Source organism: Tursiops truncatus, chromosome 15 (assembly GCF_011762595.2).
Source record: "Tursiops truncatus isolate mTurTru1 chromosome 15, mTurTru1.mat.Y, whole genome shotgun sequence".
In the NCBI taxonomy this organism is placed as follows: domain Eukaryota; kingdom Metazoa; phylum Chordata; class Mammalia; order Artiodactyla; family Delphinidae; genus Tursiops; species Tursiops truncatus.
In genome coordinates this window covers 36,575,753-36,591,113 of record NC_047048.1, presented here as the reverse complement: position 1 = coordinate 36,591,113, position 15,361 = coordinate 36,575,753, and the positions used below count along the sequence as shown (strand labels likewise).

The 15,361-nt window shown below is 59.7% G+C and overlaps 1 protein-coding gene across 2 annotated transcripts; it reads right to left on the bottom strand.

The window, feature by feature from the left end:
- Positions 1 to 445: 445 nt before the first annotated feature.
- On the bottom strand, positions 446 to 12,457 carry HS3ST6 (heparan sulfate-glucosamine 3-sulfotransferase 6). 2 transcript variants are annotated; one of them, XM_033839525.2, is made up of 2 exons: positions 6,846 to 12,457; positions 446 to 1,724 (listed from the first exon to the last, which is right to left on the bottom strand). In XM_033839525.2, the coding sequence occupies exons 1-2, from the start codon at positions 7,256 to 7,258 to the stop codon at positions 1,109 to 1,111; spliced, it is 1,029 nt and encodes a 342-aa protein (XP_033695416.1). In that variant the 5' UTR covers positions 7,259 to 12,457; the 3' UTR covers positions 446 to 1,108. The 2 variants fall into 2 exon arrangements, with proteins under 2 accessions (XP_033695416.1, XP_073648543.1); XM_073792442.1 differs by lacking the exon at positions 6,846 to 12,457 and adding an exon at positions 3,224 to 6,830.
- Positions 12,458 to 15,361: the final 2,904 nt, after the last annotated feature.

Sequence of the window (15,361 nt, the reverse complement as noted above, 5' to 3'; positions counted from 1 at the left end):
AACACCACAAAAGTGGGGCATGGAGGGCCTGGGGGAGTGGGCGTGCCCTGCAGTCTGGTGGGTGGGACCTGTGGTGGGCAGTGCCTGGGTAGGTGACGCATGGTTGTGCAGGGAGCTCCTTGGAGGCTGTTAGAAGAAACACGCTGGGACTTCCCTAGTGGTGCAGTGGATAAGAATCCACCTGCCAATGCAGGGGACACGGGTTCGATCCCTGGGCCAGGAAGATCCCACATGCTGCGGAGCAACTAAGCCCATGCGCCACAACTACTGAGCCTATGCTGTAGAGCCCATGAGCCACAACTACTGACCATTCGTGCCTAGAGCCTGTGCTCCACAACAAGAGAAGCCACCACAATGAGAAGGCCATGCACCGCAACGAAGAGTAGCCCCCGCTTGATGCAACTTGAGAAAGCCCGCACGCGACAACGAAGACCCAACTCAGTCAAATAATTAACTAATTAATTAATTAAAAAAAAAAAAAGAAACATCCTGCACACGGGAGTCACCTCATACCCACTGTCCAGAGATTCCACCAGGTTTCCAGGAGGGAGTGTTCAGTGGGCACAGGTACACAGAATTAGCTGAGGTCACGGGTGCAGCCTGAAGAACCGGACAGACACAGCTTTAATCCTGCCCCACCACTCAAGCAACCTGGGCCCTCAGTTTCCCCATTTGGAATATGGGACAACCCAGCTTGGCATCCCAGGGCTGAGAAGAGAGCCTGAGGGTGGTCTCCAGAGTCACCAGGGCTGAGCTGTATGTCACTGAGCAGGCCCCAAACCTCTCTGAGCCTAAGTTGCTCACTTGTGACAGGTGGCCAAGTTCACTGCCCACCTCGAGGGATAGACAAGGATTGGGTTTTTAACCACTCCCAGCATGAACAGTGCCCAGTAATGTTAGCTGGTAGGATTATCATCCCCGCAGGAGGTGGCACCTCCAACCCCACCCTCCAACCCTCAAGGGCACGTAGAAGAACACAGATCCAAACTTTATTTTGTAAATATTTCTCTCTGCCCAGCCCTGTGTACAGGGCCTGCTCCGGCTGGGTGACAGGCATAAATTAAGGTCACTGAGCGTCCCCAGGCAGGGCGTGGGTTCCCCAGCCCCATTAGTCCCAGCCGAAGTCCTGGCCGGTCATTTGGTAGAACTTGCGATTAAAGGGTCGGTAGAAGGCCCGCAGGCGCTGGACCATGGCCTCAGGCACACGCGGGTGGGGCCGGCCCTTGGACTTGCCCAGGCAGCGGGGACGGCCACTGCCCTGGGCCTTCTTGAGGCAGGGGAAGCCCTTGGTGGCGTTGAAGTAGAAGTGCTTGTCTGTGACGACCCGCTTGAGACCCAAGAAGTCCTGCACGTGGCCCAGCTCCCCAGCTGGGTCGCTGACCAGGCGCTCGCCACTAACAAAGAGGAAGTGGGACAGCGGGAAGTAACGCAGCCAGTTGTCCAGGTGCTGGGCGTACAGGCCGATGCGCACGGCACTCCAGGCCGTGTCCACGGGGCCCAGGCCTCGGCGGAAGGCCAGGGTGCCGAAGCTGGGCAGGCCCGGTGTCTTGGAGAGCATCTGCGCATAGTCAGAGATGGCCCGGGTCACGGGGTTCCGCACAACCACGATTAGCTTCGTGGCCGGGGACATGCCGTGGATGCGGCGTGGGGCCTCCCGGGTCACAAAATAGCTGGGGGTCTTCTCCATGGTGATCTGCCCATCCAGGGTGCGGGGCATCAGGCTCCTGTGGGAAGGTGGGTGGAGAGGGGGGCATGAGCAGGTACTGGCTCTCCTCCAGTCCTCCCATGCTAGACCGGCCCCCAGGGGCCCGAGACTAACCTCCCCTTCCTCCAGGGAAGCCCCATACCTACAAGACAGGCGAGGCTCCCCATCTCCCCTTCCCCACCAGGCCCACCCATCCTAAGTGTCTGGGTGGGCAGCCTGGGGTGTGGGCCGTGAGGGCGCCCAGCCTCAGCACAGGCTCAAAGTAGGGGCCCATCCTCCAAGGCTATCCACACCCCTCCCAGAGCTTGACTGCACCCCAACCTTGACACTGCTGTGCCTCTCACCCCAGACCCAGCACTCCCAGACTTGCCGCCCACAAGGCTCCACCCACCATCCCCACCCCCACAGGCCCCTGCACTGTAATTACCCCAGTCACACTTTCATTAAGTGGCTGATGGTGTCCCCTGAATTAGGCCATTAGTTACTGACAAGTGTCCCCAAAAATGGGCAGCTGCCCCTCCTATCACTCCCTCCCCTGCATGGCGTCTCCCGCCTTTGGTGGCAGCCCTGCTAATTCTCCCCGACCTGGGCCCCCCAGAATGCTGAAAGCCACAGCGCAGCCCAGGACACTGGAGAGGTCATTGAGGCAGCCTGAGGATCTGTCTCAAGACCCCAGCTGCCTGGGTTGCCCAGACCCGGCTTGGAACCCATGGTGCAAGGCTGCAGCTGCAGCATTTCTGAGCAATCCTCTCATTCTGACCAGGGGTGGGGATTGGGGGGGTGGAGGAACCTTGGAACCATCCCAAGGTTCCGGGGGAGTCGGCTGGTGACAGACCCCTGACAACCCCAAATCTGGGGAAGCCCATCCTAGCACTCCACCCAGGCAGTCCAGGGACCCTGGGTAGCATCCTGAGGCCACCCTGCCAGCCAGGTAGAACAGGGTGGGGAGGGGCAGGGTGCAGCAGCAGGGCCAGCTGAGCAAACAGCTCCAAGGGAGGGCTGGGAACTAGGTCAACAGAGGCAGAGGCTATCAGGCTCTGTGCTAGGGACGGGGTGGGGGGTGTCTCTGTCCCCCATCTCTGAAGGAGCTGCCCCCAATCCCACTGACAGCCCTCAGGACTGGCCCCAGCCAGGAGGGTGACACACAGGACAAAATTCAGGTTTCATCCAGCCTAGTGACCCCCAGACACGAGCTTCTGAGAGACGGTCTCCTCTTCCTGCTCAGGCCAGGTGGACACTCAGGTATACAGGCACACGAGTTGGCATGCTCAGCTTGGAGGGTGCTGATGTCGGGACTGGAGAACGTGCACACATGAGTCCCAGGCATGCCGCCGGCTCCCCTGACACCACCCTCTTGGCTCGGGGGAGTGGGGTGGGCTGCAGGGTCTGCCGGCTGTGGGAGCTGCCCCTCCCCTCAAACTAAGGCCCTGGGCAGAGCTGGTCTACAGAAGTCGTGGGAGATAATTCTGCTCCCGCCATGTCCCAGGAGTGATCTGGGACTCCTTCCACCCCACTCACTGCCCCACTTGAGGCTCAGAGATGGAGCAGGAAGTGTTGGGATGGATGCCGGCTGCAGCTGCTGGGAGGCGGTGTTGGCTTGGCTTCTGCTCCCAGGAATCCAGGTGGGAATTGCACCCAGCCCTCCCTGTGAATAAGTTCAAAGAGAACTTGGGTGGGAACAAGGCCAAGGGCTGAGGTTCAGGACTGCAGCCTGGGGTAGCCAGCTCAGGGAACCCCCCTTCCCACAAGAGGGAGGACAAAAGAAGGCGGATCTCCCCGCACTGGACCTCGATGCTGAGACCCACAGACATAAGCCAGTGCCGACAGATGTCATCAGAAGTCACCGCCCTCCCTTCATCAACCTCCTGAGGGAGGGAACCAGCCCTGACTGCTCTGGGACCCTCCTCACCGACCTCTGACACCCCCTTCCCATCCCTTTCCTCCCCCAGGTGCCCAGTGACCCCAGGAGCACCCTCTTTCCTTCTCCAGGCTGGGCTCACCTGGTTCTGAGTATCCCCACCCCTTCCCGCCTGCCTGGGGGGAGGGGCTGCAAGGAAGCGGGCAAAAATTAGAGGGACCTTAGCACCCACTGCTATTTTCTCTCCAAGGAAGTCAGAGGAGAGGAAGTCAGGGAGGTGCCCACAGCCCCACCGTGGAAGGGGGATGGGAACGGGGATGGGGGAGGCTGACTTTCCAGGCCCACTCTTGCCACAAACCAGCTTTGAGATCTGAGATCTTTGGGATCAATTACTCAACCTCCCCAGGCCTCAGAAGCCTGTCCCCAGCCAGCCAGGCACAGAGGAGCGGGGGATGGGGGCTTCTTGGGGGTGGGAGAGACTGGGGAGAGGATGAGAGGAACAGGACTCTGACCCCCACACGGCAAACATCTGACAAGTTGCTCTGTGGACACTCCCTCCCTGCTCATCTGGTCTGCATTTCCCTGCGGCTTCCATCCAGCCCCAGGCAACTCTCCCTCCTCTGTCTCAGCCCCACCCCCACCCCCCTATCCTGCACCTCGCCTGGGCCTCATCCAGCGGGGCCTGGGACTCAGCAGAAACCAGCTATGGTTCCTGTCTGGAACAACACGGTACCAGGAGCCAAGGGGGTGGCCCTACCTGTATCCCTCCTGGTCTCTGTGCTTTTCCAAAATACTAAGGTCAAAGTACAGCCCCCACCTGCCCCCAGACAGGGCGCCCCCTTCTGAACTGAGACCTGGGGGTGTTTGTCTGTGTGACCCCAGCACCTGCCAAACAGAAGGTGCTCAATGAGTCAGTGACTAGATGAACAAATGCTGTGTGAGCTTGGGGACACTTGGGGGTCACGGTCCCCAAGAAGGAGGATCCTCAAGAGCCTGAGGGATGAGCTGAGGCCCAGGGAGGGGGACTGGTTTGGCCAAGGTCAACTTTGAGCAGCCCAGCACCCCTGCCAAGGCCAAGGGAAGGGCCAGAGTCACTGCCTGGTCACAGCCCAGTGGGAACAGGTGTCCCAGAAAGTCAACTGGGGGCACTGGCCACTGCTCCTCTTCTCACCGTCCCACACCCCCACCAAGAACAGGCTCTGGAGGCTGGGCCCAGGGTCCTGAGAGCAGACAAGGCCACCAGACCCTCCCTGCCCGGGGGCTGGGCATCCTCTTTGCAGCTGGGGAAACAGGCAGGGGTGGGCATTTTCAGAGGTTCACTGCACACTCACGGCTGGTTGGAAGGACAGTCAGGTTCAGAGGCACAGGTGCCTGTGAGCAACACCATGCCCACGTGCACACACATCAGCGCACAGCCTCGTCCCTTGGAAGGCACGTGGACACACGCACTCCAGAAGCTCAGCCCTGCACCAGCCAGTGAAGGGTCAGCACTAGCCAGCCCCGAGGGACAGCTCCAGATTAAAGGGGCGGAAGCCACGGACCTGACCCTCTGCCTCCTCTGCAGCACCCCTCCCCCCAGTGTGGTGGCTGGGCCGAGGAAGGAGAAAGTCTCCTCTACCAGACTTAAACAGGCTGCTGAATCATCCCACTCCCATCTCCGGCCTCAGGGACACCAATGTCCCAAGAGCCCCTCCCCTGTGCTGAGGATCTGACCCCGAACCTGGGTCCAGCTGGCTTCCTCTGAGGCCCCTCAGGCTCCCCTGACCAGTCCCCCAGAGCTGAAGCATGTGCCCAGGGAGGGCCTGGATAGGCTCTCAGGATCCCTGGCTGTTTGGGAGCCTTTTTAGGTCTAAACCCAATTCTAGACTCTCCTGCAGCCCCTCATTAGCCCAGCTTATGGGGTCAGTAGTGAGCTCTGAAATTTGTACTATGGTTAACAGTGTGTCCTTCCCCTTCTCCATCCTCCTCCTTTCCCCCTCCTCTTCTTCCTCTGCACAGAAGTGAGGAATTAGGGATGCTTTCAGATGCTGAAGCACTGTCAGAGTGGGGTAGTGGTTTCTCCCTGAGTGTTGAGAATGCAGGGATTCAGACAGTCAGGTCCAGGGATGGACTCACCTCCCCCGTCACCACACAACTTCCCTAGACTCTGACAGCAGCAACCCTTCAGAGTTCATGAGCCAGAACCCCCTGTTCTCATTGGGAACCCTCCAAACCCATAAGTAATTCTGATGCAAAAAAGCAAAGATAACAAGGGTGGGGGCAGGGTGGAATCTGGGTACAGAAAAACTGGTAAACCTGGAGGTAAAAAGTCTCAGTCCTGCCACCCCCAACTCACCACTAATTCACCAGGTGACCTTGGGCAGGGTCTTCTCTGGCCCTTAGGGGCTTGGCCCAAGCTTGGGGATGAGGCTGGTGCTGTGGGGAGTGGGGTGACTCACCCTCCATCTGTAAGCTCTCATTTCCCCGAAGGAAGGGATAGAGCGCTGAGGCAGGCTTGTGCCCGACTGACAGAGGCAGAGGGCTGGGCCTCACACTCAACCTTCGGTGCTAACCTCGGCAGGGAGGGGCTGGTGTTTGACCAGCCACCAGGACAGGTTACTTCAGCTGTGGCTGGGTGCTCCCCCACATTCCACCACACCCCCCAAAGCCATACTGGGTGGGAGTCAGGGCAGCTACAGAGCCCCATGACATGAGGCTGGGGTCCCAATTCCCATCCCTGGGCATTGACTCAAAGGCACCCTCCTCCTTTCTAAAGATCAGACTTTCTCCAGACACCCAGGACTATGGAGAAGGATTCCTCTCTCCAGGATCAGGGGTCTTAGGTGTGGGGAATGGGTTGACAGATACTTTCTAGGAGGCTGCAGGGAACCCGGAGACTCTTTCTTAAGGTAACTGACCAGAGTTCAGACACGTTCCCCTCAGTGATGCAGGGGAGAGGGCCAACTGAGCATGAAGCATTTCTAAAGCACCTCAGACCCCACAGGCTCCAAACTACTTCTCGCTGGAATCGCACTCTAGCCCCGAACCAGGGCTTTCCCTGGAGTTTTCAAAGTTTCTGGGAGTCCGTGGCCAGTGACCGACCCTCTTTTCCATAAAACCTGCTGCAGGAGGGCCGCGTCCTCCCGGCCAAGCCTCAGCCCCCACGCAGGCTGGTCTCAGCCCCTGAAGATGCCTGGAGTCCTCGCCCCGCGGGGTCCCCAGTGAGACCCCTGGGGCACACCACGCGGTTTCCCGGAAGGCACCCGCCAGGAAGCCGATGGGGCGGACGGGACGAGCGCTCACCGGTACCAGGCGAGGCCGCGCTCGTAGCACCTGTCGAAGAAGTGGGGCTCCGAGCCGAGTGCGCGGACGTCGGGGTGCAATCGCAGAAACTCCAGCAGAGCGCGCGTGCCGCCCTTCTTCACGCCCACGATAAGCGCCTGCGGGAAGCGCCGGCGGCCCGAGCCACTGGCCACCGGCAGGCCGGACGTTCCGGGGCTGCGGGCTGCGCGGGGCGGCTCGGCGGGCGCGGGGGCTGGCACGGGGATGCGGCCGGCCGGCGGGCAGCGTCCGGGGAGAGCGCAAAGGCAGTAGGCTCCGAGCACCAGAGCGGCGAACAGCAGAGGCGCACGGGGCGCCCGAAGCGTGGCCCCAGGCCCGCCCCCGGCTCCCTGGCTGCCTCCTGCCCCGCCGCCCAGGCCGCCGCTACCTGCCATGGGGCCACACCGCTCCCAGGCCTGGGAGCGGGGGCTGCAGGAGGGCGCACATCCCCGCCCGCGCCGCGCTCAGTCCGCTTGCGCCCGGCTTCTGCTCTGCGCCCCACTGCCCAGTCTTCTGGGAGCCGGGAGGGACCAGTGCTAGGGCGGGCTGCCCCGCCCAGCCCAGAGGCCCCGCCCCGCTTGAACCACTGCTCCACCCGGGACTCGCCGGCACCTACGGGCGCCGCGGCGCGACTCCGAGCCTCAGTGACTAGCCGGACGCGCCCGCTCGGAGACCCCAGGCCCCAGCCCGCTCAGGATGCGGCGGCGGCAGATTGGGACGCAGGACGGTGACAGAACTGAGCTGCTGGCCAAAAGACCCGCTCTTAGAGGGCCGATCGCTGCCCCTCCCTGACGAGGGCAACGCGGCAGGTGCGCGGGAGGAACAAGCGGGCCAAGAAGTCGCGTGCACCTGGCCCTAGTGAGCAGAGGGGTTCCGGGAAGGTGGAGGGAAGTCTGCGGCGGGAATGGGGCGCATCTTGCTGATAGTTGGCTTGCCATTGCCATGCGTCAGGGTCACGGGCAGGGCGGTTGAAGAGGACTAGCCAAGTTGATTCCCATTTTAAAGTCTGGGAGACAGGCTCAGGGAGGACAGGCGTCTTTCCCAAGGGCCCAGTGAAATTCAGACCTCAGTCTTCTGACCCTTTTTACCATGTCACACGGTCTGTCTGTGCAGCCTAGTCCACCTGGTGTTGCCCTGGGATGTCAGTGACCCATCTCTGGCACTGGCAAAGCGGCTTCTATTGGAGATGTGAAGGATTCAGGAGACCTGTGCAGGGGAAACTAGAAGGAGGAGCCGGGGTCCTGTCCTAGGAGCTTCCTCTGAGGGGCAGGGAGACTCAGGGGCCACTCCCAGTAATGAGACCTGCTGGGCGCTGGACACTCTGCGGGAGTTTTACACACCCCCAGGCTCACTGAACCCCCAGCCCAGCACAAAGAAGGCAGAGGAGAGCTGGCTGGGAGAAGGTGAGCACAGCCCCAGGTAGAGACAGAATGGAACCCATGTCCTGCCTTTGCCTCTACCCCAGGCTTCCTGGCCTCAGGGTTAGTGCAGGTGGGCATGGGCTCCCCGAAGAGGCCAGCCTTCCTCCAGCCAATGCCCAGAGACTACTGCCCTGGCTTCTGCTGGTTAATGGGCTGTTCCTGAGCCTAATGGTATCTGGATCTAAGGGCAACCTGGAGCACTTCCCCAGGGCAGGGGCCTCCATGACCCACCCAGAGGTAGCCTTGGCCGGAAGAGGGCTCTGCAGAGCCAGTGGGGTGAAGACCACTGACCAGGCCCTCAGCCCAGTTCCCAGACGCCATGCCTGCATCTGCTTGTCAGGGCATGACTCAGCCAGGAGCCCTGTCTGTGGGGTGTTGGCACAGCGCTGTCTGGGGTACATGCCGGCACGTGCAGGGTCACAGGAAGTTCTTCTTCTGGTCTAGCTTAAAACGGGATTTGTTCCAGACAGTCTGGTTCTCCTTAGAGCCACCCACTCCACCTGCAGCACCCACCCAGAGCCTCAGCAGCCACCACTCAGGGCTCCAAATTCCAGCTTTAAAACCTGATGGCCCCTCTATCTCCCTGCCCAGCACAGGCACTGGCTAGGCACCCCCTAGCCTTCGCTCATGCTGTTCTCCCTGCTGGGAATGCCTTTTCCTTAGTCCCGCCCCCCACCACACACACACACACACACACACACACACACACTCACACACACACAGATACACCTTGAGGACTTTCCAGGAAGAACTTACCAAGAACAGCAGGACACCAAACATGCTGGGGGTGGGGGAGTGAGGTCCAGGGACAAGAGTCAGCTTGGTGTTTGGCATCTGATCCCCTCTCTCCACCCACCATCTTGTTCTCAGGTGAGGGGTGGGTGCAAATCTAAGGACATCCAGGATGGCAGCCTTGGGAAGTTTGTTCACCAGTGTACCTCACAGAGCCTGGTACCTGATAGGCACTCAATAGAGACGAGCCAGTGGAAGGATGGGAGTGGAGAGAGAGGCTGAAGAAGGCTTTCTAGAGTAGGTGATTGTCAGGCAAGGAGCAGGACAGCATCCCAGTCGGCTGGGGAAAGGCCCAGCAGCAGAGAGCATAGTAATGGGATGGGGGTGGTGAGGAGGAGGAATGGGGTAGAGCCGAGGCTCATCCCTGGGGAGTGGGTCCCAGCCTCATCTTTCTCTAGCACATGGCCTCAGGCTCCTACCAGCCTAAACCTCTGGTCCCTAAAATAGAAACCTGACTCTGAAGGAAGAGCTTCATTGAAATGCAATTCCCATAACATGCAATTCGGCCATTTAGTTTCTCAAATTCAATGGTTTTCAGTATATCCACAGTGTTGTACAACCATCACAATAAATTTCAGAACATATTCATCACCCCAAAGAGAAATCCCATACCCGTTAGAAGTCACTCCCTGTTCTCCCCCACCCAGCCCCTGGCAACCACTAAGCTACTTTCTGTCTCTGTGAATTTGTCTCTTCTCCACATTTCATATAAGTGGAATCATACATTATGTGGCCTTTAGCAACTGGCTTCTTTCACTCAGCATAGTGTGTTCAAGGATCATGTATGTTGTAGTGTGTGTGTGTCAATGCTTCATTCCTTTTTAGGGCTGAATAGTATTCCACTGTATGGATGGATCACATTCTGTTTATCTATTCATCAGTCAATGGACACTTCAGTTTTATCCACCTTTTGGTTATTGAGAATCATGCTGCTGTGAATGTTGATTTACAAGTTCTTTTGTGGACATATGTTTCATTTCTCTTGGGTATATACCTAGGAGTGGAATTGCTGGGTAGACAGTAACTACATTTAGCCTTTTATGAAGAGTCCTTTTGAAGGTTAAATCTGGGAATTTCAGAATCTACATCTCCATGATCCTCACCCCCAGAGCTGCTGCCTTCCCTCCTCCCCAGGATGTCTGAGTTGCTCCTCCACTCTGCCTCTGCCCTGCTTTGCCATCAGAGTCCAACCCCAGCTCCCCGCTGTGTGATCTAGGGACAGTGAATCCCCCTCTCTGAGCCACAAGGTGAAAAGTCACTTTGGGGCCCCAAAAGAGACCAGGCCATGGGGGCACAGGGTGGGTGGCTGTCCCTGTGCCCTGAGAGGGTGGCTCAACTCCTGCCCTGTCTGGTCGCACCTCCTATCAAGAGAAAACAGGTGTCAGCCAGGCGCTTCTGCCCAGCCTGATCTCCCCTGGGGCCCCTCGGCTTTGAGGGCTCCACATGGCCCAATTTCAATTCCCCTTTCACCTTGTCTGGACCCCCATGCAGGATGGCCAGGCAGAGGTTCCTCCTTAGGCCAGCCATCAGACAAGCAAATAAGTCGGGTTTGATGTGGCGGCCAGGCAGGAACAGGGAGAATGTGGGAGAGGAGATGGGCTGAGCTGCACAGGCTGCTGGGTCACATACACATCATCTCTGGGGGAGATGACAAGGGGGGCCAGAGCAGAGGGGATCAGAGAGGGCAGGTCTAGAAAGGGAGTCCTGAGGAGCAAGGTCATGGTGGGAGGAAGGCCCAGCCTGGCCTCACAAATGCATGACCCAGCTACCCAGCTATGTCTGTGTCTCCTTCACAGACTCTAATTATTTCCCTGTGGGTGATTTTGATCCCCATCTATCTCCTCCACCTACCCATGAGCTCTGCAAGGGCAGGGACGGGGTCAGTCTTGAGCCCTGCTGTGGCTCCATGCCTAAGCATGGTGAGTGCTTATGAATGTTTGTTGAGTGACTGAGTAACTGACTCTGTGTGTATGTCTGAGAGAGTCTAGGTGTGGACCCCTCTCCCACGCCCCTCTCCGTCTCCTTCCCAGCCTGTCCCCTCCGCAGAGTGGGCACCCCCAGCCTAGGCCCCCACAGCATCGCAGGGTGTGCAAGCAGCTGCCCCACTCTGGAAAATGATTAATAACACCGTGCAGTCCCTCCCTTTGTGGGGGACAGCTGGGGGAGATTTCACACATTCGGGCCTTCCAGAAACTTCCTCCCCTAGAACCACACCCTTACCCCCCAGACCCACTCCCACAGCCTGCTGGGATTCCTCAGCCTGCAAGGGGAGCCGAGGGGAGGGGGCTGCGACCAAGGGCGGGCCCAGCTGTCCTTGATTTGTGTGGGATTTTTCCACTTGAGATACCGGATTTGCCCGAGCACATTGAGGATGCAATTTCCTCCTGGGGAGGGACCCCTAAGAGACGTCTACCCACCTACCCCCAGAGCCCAGTTCAGCCTGGTAGGGAACAAGGGGGCCAGGAGGCCATGGGGAGTGGGGTGGGGGGGGTCGTGCAGCACAGTACAGAGCTGACAGCAAGAACTTTTTAGGCGATGAAGGCTGATTCAATCCCAGCTCTACCCCTCCTAGCAGGTGACCTCGACAGGTATCCAGCCTCTCTGAGCTTCATTTTCCTACTTTATAAAACAAAGATGACACCAGCCCCCACCTCTTTGGGTGCCTGGCTTCTAAGCTCTTTATGATTAGGAGGTAGTGGACATGTGACAGTGACCCTGGCACAAGAAGGGGTGCCCTGAAGCTGCTCCCACGCTGAAAGACCTAAGTACTTCATAATTCATCCTCCTGGGGTCCAGGCTGGAGAGGAAAGGCCTCCCTAGTCTCAAGGTGTCCAGCCAGTCTGGCTTGCTGGAACCCAGGGTCTTATTCCTGGTGACCAGCTAGATGTGGGGACACCATGGGACACAAGGGTTTGCCAGGGCAGACAATATTTCCAGCATCAGGAAGGACATATGAAGGGCCCCTTGGCAAGGAGTGGGGAGGAGCGAGGGCTTCCCCAGCCACCCTGAGTGGTCACACACATGCACGGAGCCTGCCTAGGGCTCCAGGGTTTGCCAGAAGGAGCCAGACACCTCTCCTGCACAGGGATGGCCCCCAGCTTGCTTCCAGCCACCCTCACTCCTTTCCCTTGGGTCTTCCTGGAGGGCTCAGCACAGACAGAGGGCCGTTTGCCACAGGCCCCTGCTTCTCCAGGAGAGGGCAGGGCTCCGGGTTCTCAGGATGCACAACCGGGCCTGCAAATTGCTTCCCACCCACCAGCCTGGCCCAGCTCAATTTACAACAATCCTTCTTGGCTGGCAGTCCCAGCCCTGCAAAGAGAAGGGCTGGTAACAGCCTTTATAGCCAAAGTGAATCTAAAGGGGGAAGAAAGGAGGGTCAGACAGAAACAGGACTCCCTCTGTCCCCACCCCATCCCCACCTCCTCCAGCTTCACAGCCCCACGCCAGGCCTCTGGGCGTAGGAGCCTCTTGGCATCATGGGGAAGGCTGGGAATCATCTAAGAGGCCCCACATTAAGACACTGGGGCTCTGTGGCCAGGTCTGTCCGCCTGTGCCCTGGTGAGGGTCCCCATGGACTGGAAGCTGACTGTGAGCACGTTCTGTCAGAAGCAAGGGACCCGGCGCAGGCTCAGGAACCCCACGCTCTGCAGAGGGCACACGACCATGGGCGTGTACACACACACACACACACACACAGAGGCAGGAGTGGGGTTCAGAGACCTGCTGCCCGGCCCCAGCCACTGTCCCCCACCCAGTGTGGAGAGCCCCAAGTTTGAACCTCCCTGACACGAGTGACCTACTCACAGGTGCACAGCCAGCACAGCCAGTGAACAGTACCCCCACGGAGGGCCACACTCCATCCCCCCGCAATTCCAGGAGAAACACCCCATGCCCACAGTTGGCAAGACAGACATACAGACAGGTATGCAGCCAGTCTTGTTCAGCTGGGGCTCAGGAAGACCCAGAACCCAGAGCCCAGGGCCGAGCATCTTGGGGCAGGTGCCTGGCACTCTGCCCTGCTCCCCGCCAGACCCCTCCCTAAGCGGCAGGCTTCCTGCTCTGACAACAGGACCTTCAAAATTGACTCCCACCCCCTTCTCAGAGAACAATGACTCCTATACCAGTCAGCGCTGTCCTTCCTCTGACTCTAGCTTCCCTGTCCTCCCCCAACTTCCAGACACACCCCAGGGGCTCCGGTCTCAGAGATGGGGTACAAAAAACCTCACACTCTTGAGACTACGGGACCAAAAAGCCACTGCAGTCGGAGATGGGAGGGGGAGCCCAGGGCCACAGGCAGACTGCATCTCGGGGTGAGGTGGGGCAGAGCCCACAGGGCCCGCCTCGTCTCTGCTCCAGCCTCCGGCAGTGCAGCCACCAAGCCTTTTGCAGCCAAGAAGAGCTTGTAAATGTCCTAGTTGGAGATGAAACATGATACGACATGAAACCAGGGGCTGAACCATGGATAATCTCCACGGTTTTACAAGGAACAAATCACACCTAGAGACAGGTGCTGGGGGTGCTGAGGGCCTGGGGTGGAAGGAGCTTATAGACAGGTAACCCTCAGTCCCCTCCCCAGCAGCCTCCCCTCCTGTCTGCTTGGGAGGCCCACCAACTGTCTTCCCTGGGCTTCTTGCCCCTAAGCTCCTTAAGCAGAGCCCTAGTGCCCAGGGCCAGGGGAGAGTGACAGGTGGTCCTGGGGTTCCTGCATCCACCAGGGCACAGATTCACTCATGCAGATGTGTGGTTTGCTCATCCTGAGACTGTGCAGCCCCTGCAGAGGGAGCAAGCAGAAGGCAGTGCAGTTTGATTCACATTCACCTGATTCTACCTCGGGCAGCACCCCTTCAGGGCTTTGTGTTTGGGGTAGGGAACAAGATTACCCCATTCTAGAATGGACTCTGGCTGGCCTAGAGGCCCAGGTGCAGGGGTTTGGGTGCGGGGGCTGTGGGTAATAAAAACAACATAGTTATGATTAAAACAAAACAAAACAAAACACTGCTATCATTTGTGGAGTGGGAAATCAAGACAGTGGGGGGGTTCTGTGGAGCCTCAGCAAGCAGAGCCAGTGGGAACCCCTGAGGGAAGTTACCTGGTCTGATGATTATTTTGCAAAGACCACACCGGTTGGGACAGCTGAGAGCTGTCACTATTGTGGGGGAGAGAAATGGGCAAAGATGCATGGGAAGTGGAACTCCAGGACGTGGTGCTCCCGGGGTGGGCCAGGGTGGCAGCAGGTACAATGAAGGCGTGGAAGGGCCACAGCCAGAGGAGGTTGGGGGCATCAGAGCAGGCGGGTCCCACCCAGCTGCCCTGGAGAAGGGGCTGAGGCTTGGCTGGGGCTGGGAGCGTCCTGTCTCCACCTTCCCCCAGCCCCCAGCTCTGTCCCGCTCCTGCTGACTCCGGAGGGGGCACCCTGGGCCTCGACTGCTCGCCCCGCACTAGTCACCGTCTTGAAGCCCACCATATGCGGCCCCACCATCACCGGTCGCCGCACCCTCGTACGCCAAGAAGCCTCGGCCTGTGCGCCGGGCACTGGCATGTTGGGCGGGCGCGACCTGGGGGCCAGGTGATGCCGGCGCCGACCACTGGGTGCCGCGGGGAAGCGCTGCCGGGGCGCGGGGCTGGGCTGGGACAGTGCGGGTCGCGGGCGTCACGAGGGGCACCGGGTCGGGCTGGGGCCGGGGCGCAGGACGGCGGAGTAGGGGACGCAGAGCCGGGCTGGGGTGCGAGGCCACTGGGGCGCGAGGTGCGGTTAGGGCGCGAGGACCCGGCCCGAGTGGGGGTCACAGGAAGGGGCGCGGCGTGCGGGGAGCTGGGCGCAGGGACCCGCCCAGACCGTCAGAGCTGTCGCCGCAGCGCCCCCGGCGGCACTACGGGGAACTGCAGCACCGCTCAGGCCCCAGCGCTCCTGGGGCCTGAGCGGCCCCTGCTGGTCCGTCCTGCACACGGTCCCTAGGCCCACTCCCAGAGGAGGGGGCCTTGAGGAACGGTTGACTCAGAAGGGGGTCATAGCGCTAGGCCCCCTACCAGGGCCTTGTACGGGGGTGGGGGCACGGTGGATGACTTGGCGGTGACCGCAGACTTCTCCGGGCTGCCACTTCCACTTGCCGGCCCTGCCCACGTGCCCGCATGAGGTCAGGGGGTCCTGAGACCTACCCACAGGACCTGCCCTGAGCAGCACTACCCCCAGGGTCACGGCTTTCCCTGGCAATTGTCACTCGGAAGAAAGGAAAGCCTTGGATGAGCGGAAGTCCCAGTCATTGTCAATTCACTTGTCTGTCCCAC